Source organism: Micrasema longulum, unplaced genomic scaffold, assembly GCF_059751315.1.
Source record: "Micrasema longulum isolate JH-2025_06_02 unplaced genomic scaffold, ASM5975131v1 h1tg000131l, whole genome shotgun sequence".
In the NCBI taxonomy this organism is placed as follows: domain Eukaryota; kingdom Metazoa; phylum Arthropoda; class Insecta; order Trichoptera; family Brachycentridae; genus Micrasema; species Micrasema longulum.
In genome coordinates, this window is record NW_028277337.1 from 730451 (window position 1) to 746597 (window position 16147).

The 16147-nt window shown below is 33.0% G+C and overlaps 1 protein-coding gene across 5 annotated transcripts in view; it reads left to right on the forward strand.

Annotated features, from left to right (window-relative positions):
* LOC148284326 (uncharacterized) overlaps window positions 1-16147 on the forward strand; it is a 47787-nt gene that overhangs the window by 12174 nt on the left and 19466 nt on the right. For 4 of the 5 annotated variants that reach the window (XR_015825158.1, XR_015825157.1, XR_015825160.1 and 1 more), the window contains exons 12-15: window positions 2999-3097; window positions 4065-4165; window positions 5382-6228; window positions 7196-7974. Coding sequence is in view for 2 of the 5 variants with exons in the window: in XM_088241662.1 (XP_088097788.1) it covers window positions 2999-3097; window positions 4065-4165; window positions 5382-6228; window positions 7196-7950 (1802 nt within the window). In the remaining 3 variants the exon portion in view is untranslated. Of the gene's footprint in view, window positions 1-2998; window positions 3098-4064; window positions 4166-5381; window positions 6229-7195; window positions 7975-12126; window positions 12649-16147 lie in introns of those variants that run through there. The other variant, XM_088241683.1, reaches the window with a different exon arrangement.

Consider the following 16147-nt stretch of genomic DNA (forward strand, 5'->3'; position numbering starts at 1 on the left):
AAAGAAAGTTAACTAAATATTAACAAAAAAGTTACTTTTATTTGACCGGCCGCCAGGGGACCGTTTAAAGTTAAATGCGATCTGCCAGCTGTCAAAAATGCGTCGTGAGTGTTGAAATCTATTGATCGATCTGTAAAAAGTTGCACAAAATGTCAATTTTATCTGATTTTTTGTCTTCCGATGACGAATTTATCATCGAGTATATTCTAAACCGAAAAAAAAAACTGTTCAAACCGCGAACGGACCATTTTTTGTGGGAAGAGTCCGACTTTATCGCAAGATTTCGAATGTCAAAAAAGTGAAGAACTAATAATTATTTGAATTTTTAATTGTTAATTATTTTTCAAAACACAGAACTTGATCATCAGCGGCGTGGTGTAAAGTAAATCTAAATCATCACTGTATTGAAATGCTGTTTATTTATTTTTAAATAGAGCTAGATTGAGCTCAGCCAACTCTTTCTGGGCATTTAAGGCTGCCATAGTTGCCCGAAAAATGTCTTTTTTTGCTCTATTTCTAGAGTAAAAAGTTCTTCATTTTTTTTAGCCTTTGCTCTTTTAATTTTTTATCTAGTTCAAAAAGGACGATGTCCCTTTTGTTCTTTTCTTCTCCGAATGCGCAGTGTTGCTTCGCCCTTTTGCACACACTGAAAGTTGGAACGAAATTTAAACGTTTGTGCCCAAAGACGCGTCGCGGGGCATGTGTATTGCTACATGTAAGTAAACAAGTACGTGCTTGCGCAAAAATCCCAACAATTTTTAGGGTAAAACTTGAACCTTTACAGTGGCAACATTCTTAACTTTAACTTAACTAAAATAATGTTGATGCAACGGAATTTTTCAGTTACCAGATTTTAAACCTTAACTAAGTTTAAATATTTAACTTTAAACTAAATTTATACCAACTTTGATGCAACCGGCCCTAAGTTAATTGTCATTTTTACATGACAAAATTAGTAAAATTGGACTTGGACATAGACAACCTGCCAAAAAACTTAAGATGAAACTGCACGTAAAAGAATGCAATAACCCGGTATGCTCATGCCTAGTGATAGAAAGGACAAACTCTATCAAATATCTAGGAATTACCTTTGATCCACTCCTTGGATGGAAAGAACACATTGATATAACCGCAAACCGAATAAAAAAACTTGTGTATTTATTGTACAATTTGAGAATTGTACTAAATATACAAAGCCCTAGGACAGTCTACTTTGCGCTATGTCAAAGTAAAATAGAGTATGGGATCATAAGTTGGGTATCAGCATCGAAAACTGCACTTCATCCCTTAAAAGTAGCTCAAAAAAGAATTCTTAAGACAATGTCAAAGTTGCCAATTGTCACCAGTTCAGTATATGTGTTCGAAGCAGCAGCTATTATGAATTTTATTCAAATTTTCAATAGGGTTTTGCTATGTTATTGGTTCAATCACAAGACCGATACCAAAGCCAAAAACATGGGAACCCGGGAAGCCACTGAATAACTGCAGCCGGTGCCGAAAATGAGAATATCTTATGGTCAATGTTCCCACTTATATCTTGGACTCAAATCCTTCAACAGTCTGCCAAAAGCATATTCAAAATTCAAACAGAAAATAAAAATTATGTTAATAGATAGAAATGGAATCATCCCGGAAACTATAGTCACCCTAAAATTCCGATAATCCAAGCTAAGTTACCTACACTTAGTTGATACTTGTAGCAATGTGTTTGTATTTGAATCAAATTATTTTCTGTATATCTATGTAAAAAATCTAAGACAATTCATTATTTAAAAAATGTACATCACACTAAAATAAAATTGTAAAATGTAATCCTCGGCACGGGTTTTCCCAGTGAGAAAGACATTGTAAATTTAATCTTGTAATATATTTATGTGAGGTATTGAAAAAAAATAAAAAAATTAGCTGATGAAATTAATTCACATTCAAATGCACTGTACCAATCCAGGAAAAAAATTGGCTTTTACAATCACATATTTAAATTTGAAATAGGAATATATCATAGAATTAAGAATAGTCCAGAAACCGCATACGAACATCAAACAGAAGGCGACTTAACTACTCATAAATGAGTAACTTTACGTTTTGACCCATTAGTATCTTTGTTGACATCGCTCAGTACGCAACTCCTGATTTGAATTCAACTATGCTGTGTTGTGTCCTTTTAAAGTGTAGAAATACTGCTAGGATCTTAAAGAAACAGGATGGTATCACATTTCGTGTGTAATTAGCAAACAAATGTTTCAATAGCAAATGCATTACTTAAAAATTGAATTATTTTTCCATCTGTCAGATTGTCGAAGAAACAAAATGCAAATTTTGTTAATGTTGCCAGGGTAGTAATTTTTTTTACCCTACTTTGCTCATCTAATGAAATAACTAATGAAAATTAGACCTCGGATTAAACAACGCCGTGGGGGACATTTGAACAACATTATCTTTAAAACAGCAAATATTATTTAACATGATATAAAAATATCTGTTTCATATAAAATAAAATTTATTTTAAATTTTAAGTTCAAAGTTCATTAATTCAATTACTCTTATTAAATGACTCTTTACTTATCTACTCTGTCGTGTCAATCAATGTTTCCGCGTGCACAATAAAATTTTAGAGAAATTAACAGATTGCTTTTTTTTTTACCTTACATTTGTGTTATGATTTTTTTTTCCCATCGTGCAACATTACGCGGCGGTTTCACGAATGCGCGCGGCGAAAGTAGGGCATGGTGGGGGGATTATTGGACACAGTCCGATGTATTCAAATATGATTCTACACTACTTCTGGACTATTCTTAATTCTATGTATAATATTAAAAATAATATTTTTTTTGATTAACCACACATGTAATTCATTTAATGTAATTTATGACCGTTATAACTGTTTTACGTGAAATGTATTTTCTCAGGCATGTGTAGAAAAAATGGACACTTTTCGACATGGATTTGCCGCGAAATATCCGCTAACTATGTATTATTGTGAAAAATGTATTTTCAGTGTTACTGGAAGGAGATGATGTTGACCATAGGATGCTCCCACCACTGCCAGCTCCTGTAGACTCTCCTCCTCAAGATAGAAATAGATCTGTGCAAAAAGGTATGTCCACTGAACTCAAATTGGTATCCGTTACAAACACAGCTGACAGCTCGCATTCGGTTTATGTTTACTGATAGTTTTAGAAAAAAATTACTGACATTGTAAACATTTTTGTGCTTTTTCAGGTTAATTTTACCGAAAGGTTTTGGTTGTTCTACTTTAAATTTTGCATGTGTTATTTAACATTTATTTTACGTAGTTTATGAAACATTTAAGTTTGTACATTGTACATAATTTGTTGTTAAAATAAAAGACAAGTGATACTTAAATTCACAAATTTGGAATAACCAGTGCCGGTTTCATCGCCTTTGCTTATCTTCGAGACTGGTATTTAAAATTTAGTGCATTTATACAAAAGCAAATACAGTAACACCCCTTTTTTTTGTTTTTCAAGGGAGAAACAAAAAAAATTGTGGATATGAAAAATGTGAGGAAAAAATTGAATTACCTAAAAATATAATTAATGTACTAGGCTATAGTGTAAATATGCTGCCATAAAATTAAAAAAAACTGTAATTGGCAATTATGAATATTTTTACCTGTTTTTTAATGATTTTGTTAAAAATAATTAATATTTTTTAATTAGTATTATTGATTTTGATTTAAAAAATGTACTTAGGAATTACATTATGAAAACCGTAAAAAACATTAATTGAGGGGAATATTTGAATGAGAATGTATGGAAAAAAAAGGGATTTAAACATTTCAGCATGAAAAGCGAGAAAATGTGAAATTGAGGTTTTACTGTAGTACAAAAATAAATTTAAAAAAAATGATTTAAAATGATAAAGCATTGCTATCATAGTCACCTCTGACACGCGTCTCATAGATTACCTATTAATGGCCTAAGCCAATTTCAACATGTAGGAAAATATGCATAAATAGAAACTTCGCCAATGGAACATTATGTAAATACATTTTGCGATGACAAAACATAATTATATTAATTTATATTTTTTGTGTTTAGATGTGGACCATAGAAACTTAATATCATTAACGGGAATGTTACCCCCTCCACCTGCACCTCCCATTAGCCCATGGACGCCAAACTCGGATCAAATGGATCAGGTGAGGCTAAAAGAAGATGCACATTGTATCTAATTTACTTGAAATAATGTATATGTATGTAATTGGGCACAAAAAATCACAAAATTTTGTTATAATAATATAAGATGATTTTTATTACGTCATTTTTGTGAAAAATCTCCTCGTGTGTGCTTTACGATTTTGTACTTAAACTTGCTTTCGTACTAAGCTAACTCTACGTATTAAGCTGTCTGATTTTAAAATTGACGGTACGATAAATAAATGAAGGGCGATTTTCATTAAGATCTGAGGTATTAGACGTTTTAAATATAAAATTTATGCTTTTATAATTTTAACATTAAAAACAAAGGCTGATTTGTGTATATTAAAATTGTTGTCGGCCTCTTGGTGTAGTAGTCAGCGCGTTTGCCTACCATGCAGAGGTCTCGGGATCGATTCCTGACATGGTTGACATGAAATATTTATTTTAAAAGGTGTTTTTACATAAGAATATTTCACTGGTCCTGAAGCGTAAGACTGATCATCTTACCTTAATGTAACAAAAATGATCAAGATACACCGCAATTGGTGTACCAATGCAGCGCTCTATGCACCATTAGGTGCGGAAAGGGAATGATGATAATGAATAAATAATCATATATCATTTCAATATAGTCCACTTTTTTATTTAAGAAATTAACCAATCGTGTATCTTTCAACCTCCTAGCCTCTTCACTTCCTTACCCCCACCACCACACATTCTGCAACATATCACTACATATTATAAACCTTATTTTAGTGCATGTTCGTAACTATAAGACCACAATCTAAGACATTAAATAACATATGATTTTACTAGGCAAAAACAAAATGTGTGACAATGTATGGATAAACAATATTTTTGAAAAAAATAAAGAACTACAAAATAATGAAATAAAAATAACAATTCAAATGAACATATGTTGGCCATCTATCAGCTATCATCAACCTCTCAGACTCCACGACTAAGTGAAGCAGTCAGTGACGTGAGAGTAGTTTCTCTACCAAAGAAGCTCCAACCTTTTGGTAGTCTTTTTTAACTAGTTGTAATAACTGGATCCTATCCTCGGATCTCTGATTTTGTAAACCTGCGACAATACAGATGTGGACTATTGTATTCTACCTTTTTTGATTGGACACGTGTCCGGTCTTCGGGGTGGCGGATTAGTGAGATAGCGTAGTACTCAAAATATAACTAATTTGTTATTCTTTTTTGCAGGATTATCGAAGCATGAGAGCGGATGTTCCTGTTGTATCTCCTGCTCCAACATTACAAAGACTACCGGCAAAAATGCCTCAACACCCCCCCAAGAATATTTCTCAACATCAGTCTAATATTCCCGTCAACAATGTTCGAAGTACCCCTCCTAAATCCGCAACACAATCCCCAACCAGCGTACTGCCCCCTCCCAACCTCCACAACATGGGGCATATTATTTCACCAAATGTTCCTTCAAACATGATGCATCATCAGATGAACAGCAATTTATTGTCTATTCCCACTCCATCCGGCACTCCTAACCACAACATGCCCCAACATCCACCAGGTGTGTCTCATCTTCCACCTAACATGCCGCAGCATCCTCCCACTATGCCGCAACATTTGAAAATGCCTCAACATCTACCAAACATGGGTCAACATCCCCCAAACATGTCTCAACATCCTCCAAACATGTCTCAACATCCTCCAAACATGGGTCAGCATCTTCCAAACATGGCTCAGCATCCTCCCATGCCTCCACATCATCCAAACATGACTCAACATCATCCCAACATGCCTCAACATCATCCGAACATGCCTCAACGCCCTCCAAACATGTCCCAACACCCGCCGAACATGTTGCAACATCCTCCCAACATGCCCCACCACCAGAACATATCTCACCTCCCGCCCAACATGCCCCACCACGGGCCGAGCATGTCCCAGCATGGGCCCAACACGATGCAGCATGGCAGAAACGTGTCTCTCCACGCCATGATGGGACATCCGTCACAATCTGTACCGGATAATGTTGAAAGTATAGACATGGAGATGTCTGATGAAGAAATGTACGAGCATGATGATGGTAATGTTTTAAATTTCATCAACACCAATCTATCTTTCTGTTAACAAAAAATATTTTAAACTATAATGTTATATTGTAATAATTATTATTTTTTATTTACTGATTGTTATTTATTTATTTATATATTCGCCCAATGGGAATTTTTAAGGACGTGTTTATACAAAGAAAATTATTATGCGCCATTATTTTATATTTATGTATGTTTTGAATTCGTTTTCTCTTGCCATTTTCATCAAAACATTCAGATAGATATTTTTACAAAAATATATTTGTTGACAAAAAATAATTCTTTCAGATCCTGATAGATATTAATTTTGGTGAAAATAATATGCTTTACAAAATATGTTTTTTAAAAGGGTATAAAAAAAAATGCATATACTAATAAAATCGAAAAGAAAAAATTGTTGTGTTAATTTTGGAATTTAATATTTATTCAAAAACTGATTTGAGTCTACCTATTTATTTTTTATTTTTTTATTAGACAATTTCGTCGCCTTGTTGGAGCATTATTAAACCCTTGTAATAAAAAAAAGAAAAAGCATTTACTTATTCATTCATAATTATTATTAAATTACCACTGTCCAAATTTACTAACTTACGTATGGAAATATGTAATTATTTGTGATATACTTATTCTTAACAATGAATCTCTTGTAAATGTCTGTGATTTAAAACTTAATAATTCAAATCAACAATTAGTTTATTCAATCAACAACTAATAAATAAAAATCAACAATATAATCAAAATCATTGCATACTAGCATACAAAAATCTATTGCCAAACTGTATTGTCTTGCAAACGTTCCACGGTTCTATAATAACTCTTTCCAAACAGTCTTGATAACATTCTTAAATGTCTTTGTTGAAAAAGCCTGAATATCAAGAGGTACTTTATTATAGAAGCGTATGCAGTTACTTTAGCTGTAGATTTATTATGTGATTATATTTTTTCTGTTGTGTATTTCAGAATATGGCCGCAGCTCTAAAATAGAAATGACCCTCGCGAGAATGCACGGGAATCCTTCGTCAAAGATGACGCGACACAATCAACAAACCCAACAATTCCGAAAAATGGATCACCCGAGGGAACAATCATTCAACAACAATAAGCTGCTAGTTGGAGGAAACCTTCAATCTAACCTCACTCCGATTTTACCGTCCGTTCTAAACACCCCCAGCAAAAAGGAGCCAGTGACTACTTCAGAATCAACCAAAGCCCGCTCGAACCTTGTTAGAATCAATAGCGTTCCTGAAGAAGTCAAAGATAAAGTTGACCCTCCTGAAAATGAGAAAGATGCGACAATAATCCTAGATGAAGAAAACACTACTTCCGAATCGGATAAAGTTAGTAATGAAAATAATACAAATAAAGCATCGTCCCCACCTGTGACGGACGTGTTTGGCGAAAATCGCAGCGGCGCTATGAATCCCGTAAATCCTGACGCGGAACCGAGGAAAGATGTTCGGCTCGAGAGTCGAGTGTCGCAAAACTTGGAAGTCTTTCACAATGACTGGGAGGACGACAATATGCAAGAGGAGCCTCAGAAATGGCGGCGGCAGATGGACGCTATGAACCCGTCCAGGCCCAGCTTCCCGCCTATGAGACCGTTCCACATGCGCGGGTTCAGGAACCAAATGTTCAACCGCCCGCCCGAGAGATTCTTTAACCCTGATCGTGGCCGGAGACCTTGGGGACCCCGTCACCACAGAGGCTTCTGGTGAAGAAACTGCTATTGGGAAATCATGGTAAAATTACACAAAACATTTTTTCTCATCCAATGGAAAAATCACAATTTAAAGACATACATAATAATAATTAAATTTACAGGCTGGGATTCTTAGATAAATAATGAGCCGAAATTAATAGTAAAAAATAATTTTTAAACATTTGTAACATGTAGCACCCCCGAAAGTACACTGTGGTATATCTAAATTGACCATTTTGCGGGAGTTCAAAAACAAACCTTTTGAAATTTATTAATGCACGTAATTTAATATACATTGACATTTCTTTTATTGGTGGTGTCCGTCTACTCCCAACTGAAGGAATGTCTCAATCGGATATAAAAAAATTGTCTTTTAATGCTCCTCTGATGGGAATCTTACCATTCAGGGAGGGTTACCTTTCTTTTTTTTTCCTTTAATCTGTCTGCGCTTAAAATCTTCTTAGGTATCCACGATCACTGAACTACGCAGTTTTTATCAGGTCATGGTAAATTTAATGACAATTAAAAAAAATATATTGTTGATTCCCCTTCCTGCTGCTGCGGACGTCCTAATCAATCTTCTGACACATTCTGTGGTCTTGTCCCTTTACCCCTCTATGATTACCGAATGGAGCATCACGCTTTTATCCATGGCCCTGTTATAGGTCCTGTCAGATATACAGATCTGGTGGCTTCCAAAAAGAATTCCAAGGCTTTTAAAAAGTTTTGTAATCATTTCGGCGAATTGATCATGTCCAATCAGTTTAATCTCAGTTAGTGAAGAATTCAATTCTCTCTTTTCTCAATCCAACGAAGTGCATATTCTGTGCTTCTGGATTATCTTCTTTAGCACAAAGATGCTAAGGCTACCAGATTACTGAGAGCTCCTTCGGGCAGCTTTTCTCTTTTGGCAATGAGCAACTTTTCCGCGTATGTGGGCACCGCCAAGGAGACTTATGTCCTCAGATGCGGTGCGTGGTGGGCAAGCTGTAAATTGACACGCCCAATATTTTTTGCAGTATTTGCTCATTTGACTTAAAATATCAGAGGAAGAATTTTAGCATCATAATTACTGCAGTGTTCTCGATATTTTCCATTGATTTCAAAGAATACTAAAGTTTGTGGTATATCTCGCTCAAAAAAAATCATAGAGATACATGAGTGTTATGAGAGAGAAAAAAAAATGTGGTTAACTGCATTCATAACTCAAAATAGCAAATAGACTTACGATAGTGTACTTCTGGGGGTGAGATATTTTTAATTCACAAGAAATTCAATTGATTTAAATAATTTTTTAGTTTAGACATTTACAATGCTTATGACCTGTCTTTAGTCACAATATTTTATTTTTTTAATAAATATTTGAGTTCGCATTAGTTACCCGAATATTTCAATTTTCAGACCACTTTCTGATAGTTCTAAATACAGTAAAACCCCCCTTCTTACGTTTTTCAAGGGAGCAAGAAAAAAAGTGTAAAACTGAGGAAAACGCCAAAGTGAGGAAATGAAAAATGTACGGAAAAAATAGGAATTACATAAAAATTAAATTGTTTTGCTACACTATAGTGTACATATACTCCCAGAAAAATTGTAAAAACGGTGATAAGTGGAAATTGACAATATTTCTTTACTTATTTTCAATGAATCCACTAAAAGTAGTTTTATATTTTTTCAAACAATATAATGTAATCTGTTTTTTTATTTGATTTAAAAACAGCATTTTAAAATTATTTTATGTCTAAATAAAAAAAAAACGAAAATAGAATTTTGAATTTGCATAAAATAACATAAAATAATTTTCCCCATAAATGTTAGGAAATTTTATTTATACGGTATCACTTTTTTTCTATGGCATCACTAAAAACAACTGTCATATAGATCGCGGCAAATTTTTTTCCACTTTTATAACAACTTTTTAAACCATCTTATTTATAACTTTTAATATTTCTATTGCTATGTTTTAAACTTAATGACATTAAAACTTTTGTTTCTTAACATTTGTCAACTGCGTATCATGATTTGTTCAAGCCAAAATGACGTTTTTGTTCAAATGAAAACTAAGACTACCCGTAAAGGAAGACACTTAAACAAAAAGGTCAATTACACTGCACCTGGTTTGAATTTAGGTTAAGACAATAATTTATCCTTTATTAGTTGTTTACCTGTTTTTATTCTTCATTTGCATGGCCCACGCGGTGGCGCGCGGGCCGCGGCATCATTATTACGACATAATTTTGGATTTTTTGACACATCAAATGAATTCCGAAAATTCTTAAGCGTAAAACCGGGGTGATGAAAAATGTATAAAACATTAATTGGGGGAACATTTCTTTCTAAAAGAATAGTTCTTCAAAATCACAAAATCAAAACTGTGCAAAAATGCGACTAAAATTATTCCTGATGGCACCGTTGTGCTGGTATTTTTTCCAAAATTGTTGGATTTCAAGTTTTTTTTTAATTAGTTTTTCCGTTACTGGTGGGATCATAATAAAATGTTTTAGTGGCGTAAACAATTGTTTTTTTATTTTTAAGTCCACCGGTTGCAAAAGGATATATTTATTAATTTTTTCTACATTGATCATTTCAAAAGGGGAGTCCATTCCATGTTTTCAATGCTCTACTAAATCGAATATGGGCTGCAATTACTAATGCTACCTTCATCGGTACATATCGAGACAGTATAAAGTAAAATCAATATTTATTTGTACGTAATTAGTATATTTGTACAAAAAATTAAAATATCTTCGTCGGTAACATTTTTTTTTTTTTTTTTACATTTTTTTTGCACCACAACAGGCCAGGAGGCCTAATTACAGTGGTGAATTACATCACAGAGCACCCAGGCTTGAGAAAAATCACATTTTAATTTTTTGTGTTCTCACCGGGAATCGAACCCGGAACCTTCCGTGTGTGAGTCAAGCGTCTTGACCACTACACCACGGAGGCCGCGTAATTGAACAAGTTTAGAAAAAAAAAAATTTATGATGTATTCTATTTTTCATACATAAAACTTAATTTTACTCTGTAGATAAAATTGATTATAAATGTTAACTTCTCATTGGGCCAAAGGTCCGTGGTTCGAATCCTACTGTGTGATTCCCATTTTCTAATAGTGAGTTATTTACAACTTGTTGAAAATGGCCCTCAAAATGAAATATTTGGGTATATCATAAGAACGCAAATATTTATTTAAAAAAAAAAAACAAAAAATACAGGCCACGGTTTAGATAAAAAAGGTAGGCAAGTTAACTTCAAACTGGTTACATTTATCAATGGATTTTGTTTAGATTTTCACTGTAATTATCTTTTGACGTGCATTTATTGGTTGATATTTATTTCTATAGAATTTTACAAGAATATTATTTATAAGCAGTTGTAAGCGGTCATTTGGCAACCATAAATTGTTATAATTTATCATTTGTCAGTGGTAAACAATAATTATTTTTTTGTTAGTTTTATTTCTTTATAAGAATTTACTAATATTTTTTGGTAAAATTGTGATTTTTTCATAGGATTTCTATCTCAATTGAAAATAATTATAATATATTGTACCTACACTATTTTTTCAATGTTGAACATAAAGATGTTTGATATGAGTGCTAATATTTTCTTTGCCAAATATAAATACCTGTTTTTGGATAACTAGTCATAAAAAATATTACATATATCAGGAAACATATTTGTATGAAAATATAACATACTTTAATAAGTATTTTTTAATTTTTAATATTTTGTATTTTCTATAATCCCGTTAACGTAGTATTTCTTATAAATTTTCCTTTTTTTTACAATTAAAATGTATTTGCAAATCTCACATAATTGAACACTATTTGAAAAACTAATACCCGTATGCTGAGTTGAGTTTTAAGGTACCTTCAAGGTGAGGTCCTCAAATTTTGCTTGGCGGATTTGAGTATGACACCATTGAGGCATATGGAAGCCTTTATGGGTTCTAGATGAGTAATCCAAAGTAATTTAATTTGCATAGACGCATTCTATGACACTGCATGGTCAGTTGCAAAAAATATTATTTATTATTCTGTCAAGATTTGAGGTGACTGTACGGTGAATTGTCCAACCATCTTACACTTTACTTACGCAACTGTTATCGGTGTTACTGTTATTTGCGCATCGTAAGAATACATATAAATTCATCAGTAGATTTGAGTGATTTTGTTTTCTCAAATTCCAGCCCACGTTATGTGACACAGGATCCGGCCAAAAATAAAGTGCTGTATCAGAACAGCCCTAATGCAATGATTTCGATTACGAAAAATGGCATTAATTCATGTTTTATTGCTAATGAATTTCCAAAAAAATACCATAAACAATTGAGGGTATTTCCCATAGTTAAACTAGCAATTGCGTTGAGATTTTATGCTACCATAAATTTTCTGGTGTATCTGTCAAAACGCTATTTTATCAGTGGAAAAAGGGACTTTCAATAGACAAAGTGTGCCATGGGCATAATTGTTTTGTAATATTTTTATACCCTAGAACGTTTACCATGAATTTTGTGAGGTGCCATTCAAATTTTAACGGACCGATTCTCCAACCGAACATTAGAGTCGAGGTGAAGACCGACATCTACTCATCTTGCATTTCGAAGAATAACTCAGCATGCTGGTATTAGGATTTATATTTGAAGCGGTATTTTATTTCCATTCAATAAGGAATCAGATATTCCATAAATATGTTTATGTAAAAAAAAAAACAGCCTTTCATTTACCTGGGGCAAATGGCAAAAAAAAACACTGGAAGAGAATTTATGGATTTTATTTGTTGAATCAATCTGGGTTTTTAAGTAAAATATATTTTTTTATAAAGGAGAAATTACATTTTATGAACTTGAATGAATAATTTCCGGCCATCTTTCTAAATTATTTTTTGTATAAAATAAAATACCTACTTTCATATTTCATTGTTTTCCATGAAATACTGTGTGTTTCACCTTTTCTATTAATGAATAACGGCTTTATATATAAATATAAGAAGATTTGGTATCAATCATTATCACTGTCACTGTAATATATGTTTTCAAAAACCACAAAAACATTCATAGAAAATATGAGAATTATGTCAGTTGCATTATATGTGAGTTTAATCTGTGGGAGTTAGATATATTTGTGTGAATGACTTGCAAATATACATTATGTAGACATTAATAAACACTAGAATTTTATGTTTAAGATTCAATTATAATATGTGTTTTTAATTTTGAAGAAACTCTATGTTAACACATATAAAATATCCGACATGACTTATGTTGGTATTGTTTATTTTAGTATACACTCCAGCAGCTTTGTTTGCTAAATTTATTTTTAGTTTAAGGCACTTACATAAAATGTTATAATTATATTATAATATCTCAAGGTTTTACGAATTTCAATGGCATTGGTCTCGCACTTTCCTTGACTCTTTTGAAGATATGTTTAAGTTTATGTGCTGACTTTAGTAGTAGGAGGTATGATTAAACCATTTTTTATTTTCCTCTTAACATATTGAGTGTTGATTTATTTCTAAATTTGCTTTTTTTTGTCATGAAAATGAACACATAAGTAAAAGATTTAATATGTTAATTGTGTTTTTATTATTAGGAAAATTATGTTGCGATGATACCCAGTAAGAAATATGTCAACATGTATGATTTGTCAAAAAAATATAACTTGTTTTTTAAAGTGTTATTTTCCTGAATTTTGCACTTTTTTATTTAGTATTTTAGGGGACTTAAATAATAATCTTTTTCCTATGATGGTCCTATTTTTTTTCATTAAAAATAAAAACGGTAATAAATATTGTTTGTTACATTATTTTTATAAGACTTCCCACTAATTTGTGGAAAAATGGGTGACATGAAATGACAAATTGATTTGTCTCCGTGATTCTTTTTTTCTTACTACTGCCTCACATAGTCTTACTTTTTATAGGATTCCCTTACTTAAAAACTACAGTCAATTTCAAAATAGTTAAATATATTTTCAGCTACAAATGAGAAAGGTATCAGAAAAAAAACACTGTTTTGACAGCCATTTGTTATATGTTTTATGCCAAATTAATAAATAATGAATCACTTGGGGAGGGTTTAAATTTTTTATCCCAAATTTTGATACATAACGGCAGCAATAATTATGAAGTATTTTTTATAGTATAAATGTATAAAAATATCAATCATTACATTTAAGATTTTTCTAAAGGGATTCGCTGAAGTCACTATACAATATTTCTCTCAAATTCTATAAGTAATATTATGCATAAAAACTATTTCTTTTATCAATTAGTTTTGGTAATTTCTACGATGATCACATCTTTAAATATGGCTTGTATGTTTATAATCCTTAAATTCATTAGGAGGTTTATTAGTTTTTTTAAATTATAGCGTAGATAATATTTTCATAAATCTTTTAATGTATGCCAATCTTTGTACTTTTTATTTTAGTATTGTTTATTGCTCTAAATGCCTATCTTAACGAGGCCTTATAAAAATTAAAAACGGTTAATAAATTATGGTCACATTCCATAATCATAAACAAGGAAAAAGAACAGTAAATCAAAGTAGGTTTGCATGTTTTGGAGCTTGTTTTTAAATGGTTGGAGCTTATTAAAAACTATTTTTATGATTTAAATTGGATGCGATGGCTTGCAGTACATAATGGGTATTTCCCTAATGTAAGTATAAAGGCTTTATTATTGGTGAAATATATGTATACTGTGTGACCATGATTATATAATACTAGACTACCCTTCTGGCCTAGGTTAATTGGGATCCGGACATTTTTCAACACCAAAACAAATTTTAGCCTTTTGGGTCTCGCAATTGGGAGCAATCAAAAAGTATGTAATAAAAAATAATTGGTCACATAAAAGAATGCTACCACAACCCCACAAAATGTTAAGATATATCAAATACTTATCCACACAGAAGGTCTTTGCGTAACTTTTGAATATGTGTCACTATTGTGGACGATAAGGCCTGCATTGATAAGAAGAATAATTATATAGATTCTTTTTCACTTACAAGCCTCACGACAATGAATGGTTGCAGTGTTATCTGAATTTCTTGAAGGTAAGACAATAAGTCTTAAGTTTCAGATTCCAGTCTAGAAATTCCAGACTGTTCCAGAAATTCCAGTCACTGTAAAAATCACGTTGTTGGAATACTTCGTTTTAGTCCAGTCGAGAATCAGACCCCGCCCAAATTATGTACCTACTGCCGAAATACAAGAACATGGCCTTTGCTCCTTATACAGGATGGCGCATGATACTTGTGTTTTATTCATTTGAAATAAAACACTGGTAACGTCTCAAAAAACCTTTTTATGTTTACCATAACATGAGAAATTTGATATATCACAGTTTTCAAATGGGTATTGTGCAAATATCCTTCATGGCCACGCACTCACGAAGCTTTTTTTGGAAGTTTTTCGTGTATTTTCTCAAGCGTGGCAACGGATGTATTGGCAATTTGTGCCCGAATATTGACATGTAGGATGTCCAGGGTCTGGGGTGATTGCTGTAAACAAGAGACTAGGTAACCTTCCAGGAAAAAATCACGGGGGGCTAAATCAGAAGAGCGCACAGGCCAGTTGAGGTCCCCCTTCAGGGAGATGAGCCATCTGGGGAAGGTTTCTCTTAAAAAATCGATTGAAACCCTCGCTGTGTGAGCTGTGGTCTTAATTTGTTGGAACCACCCATCCGCTAGTTCCATAGCTTCGAAAGCTGGCATAAAAAATCCTGGATCGTGACCAAATAACGTGCTGTATTCACTGTCACAGCATGACCCTTCTCTTCAAAAAAGTAAGGGCTGGTGATCCCTATTCTTGACATGCCACACCCTGTAATCCTGTCCTAGTGAAGGGGTATATGATGAAGTTCTATGGGATTGGCTTTACCCCAGTACTGCATATTAAACTGCAAGCTTAATGCACGACGACGGTAGAGCGTGCGTGTGAGAAGTAGGCCTCTACCTAAAAAAAGCTCTCCATCCGCTACTGCATGTTTGCGACTAAAAAACATGGGAATACTAGTTTCTTATCGGACACCTAACGAAACCATACGGGGGATGGTCACCCTTTGCGACCACCTCGGTCTTCATTCCTTCGGCGCCACTCTGTAATAATATATGGAATAAACAATTTTTGACGATTTGTATATTTGAACGATAGGAATATAAATGATACTGGTATAAATTTGTTCAACATCTGGTGGTGAGCTTC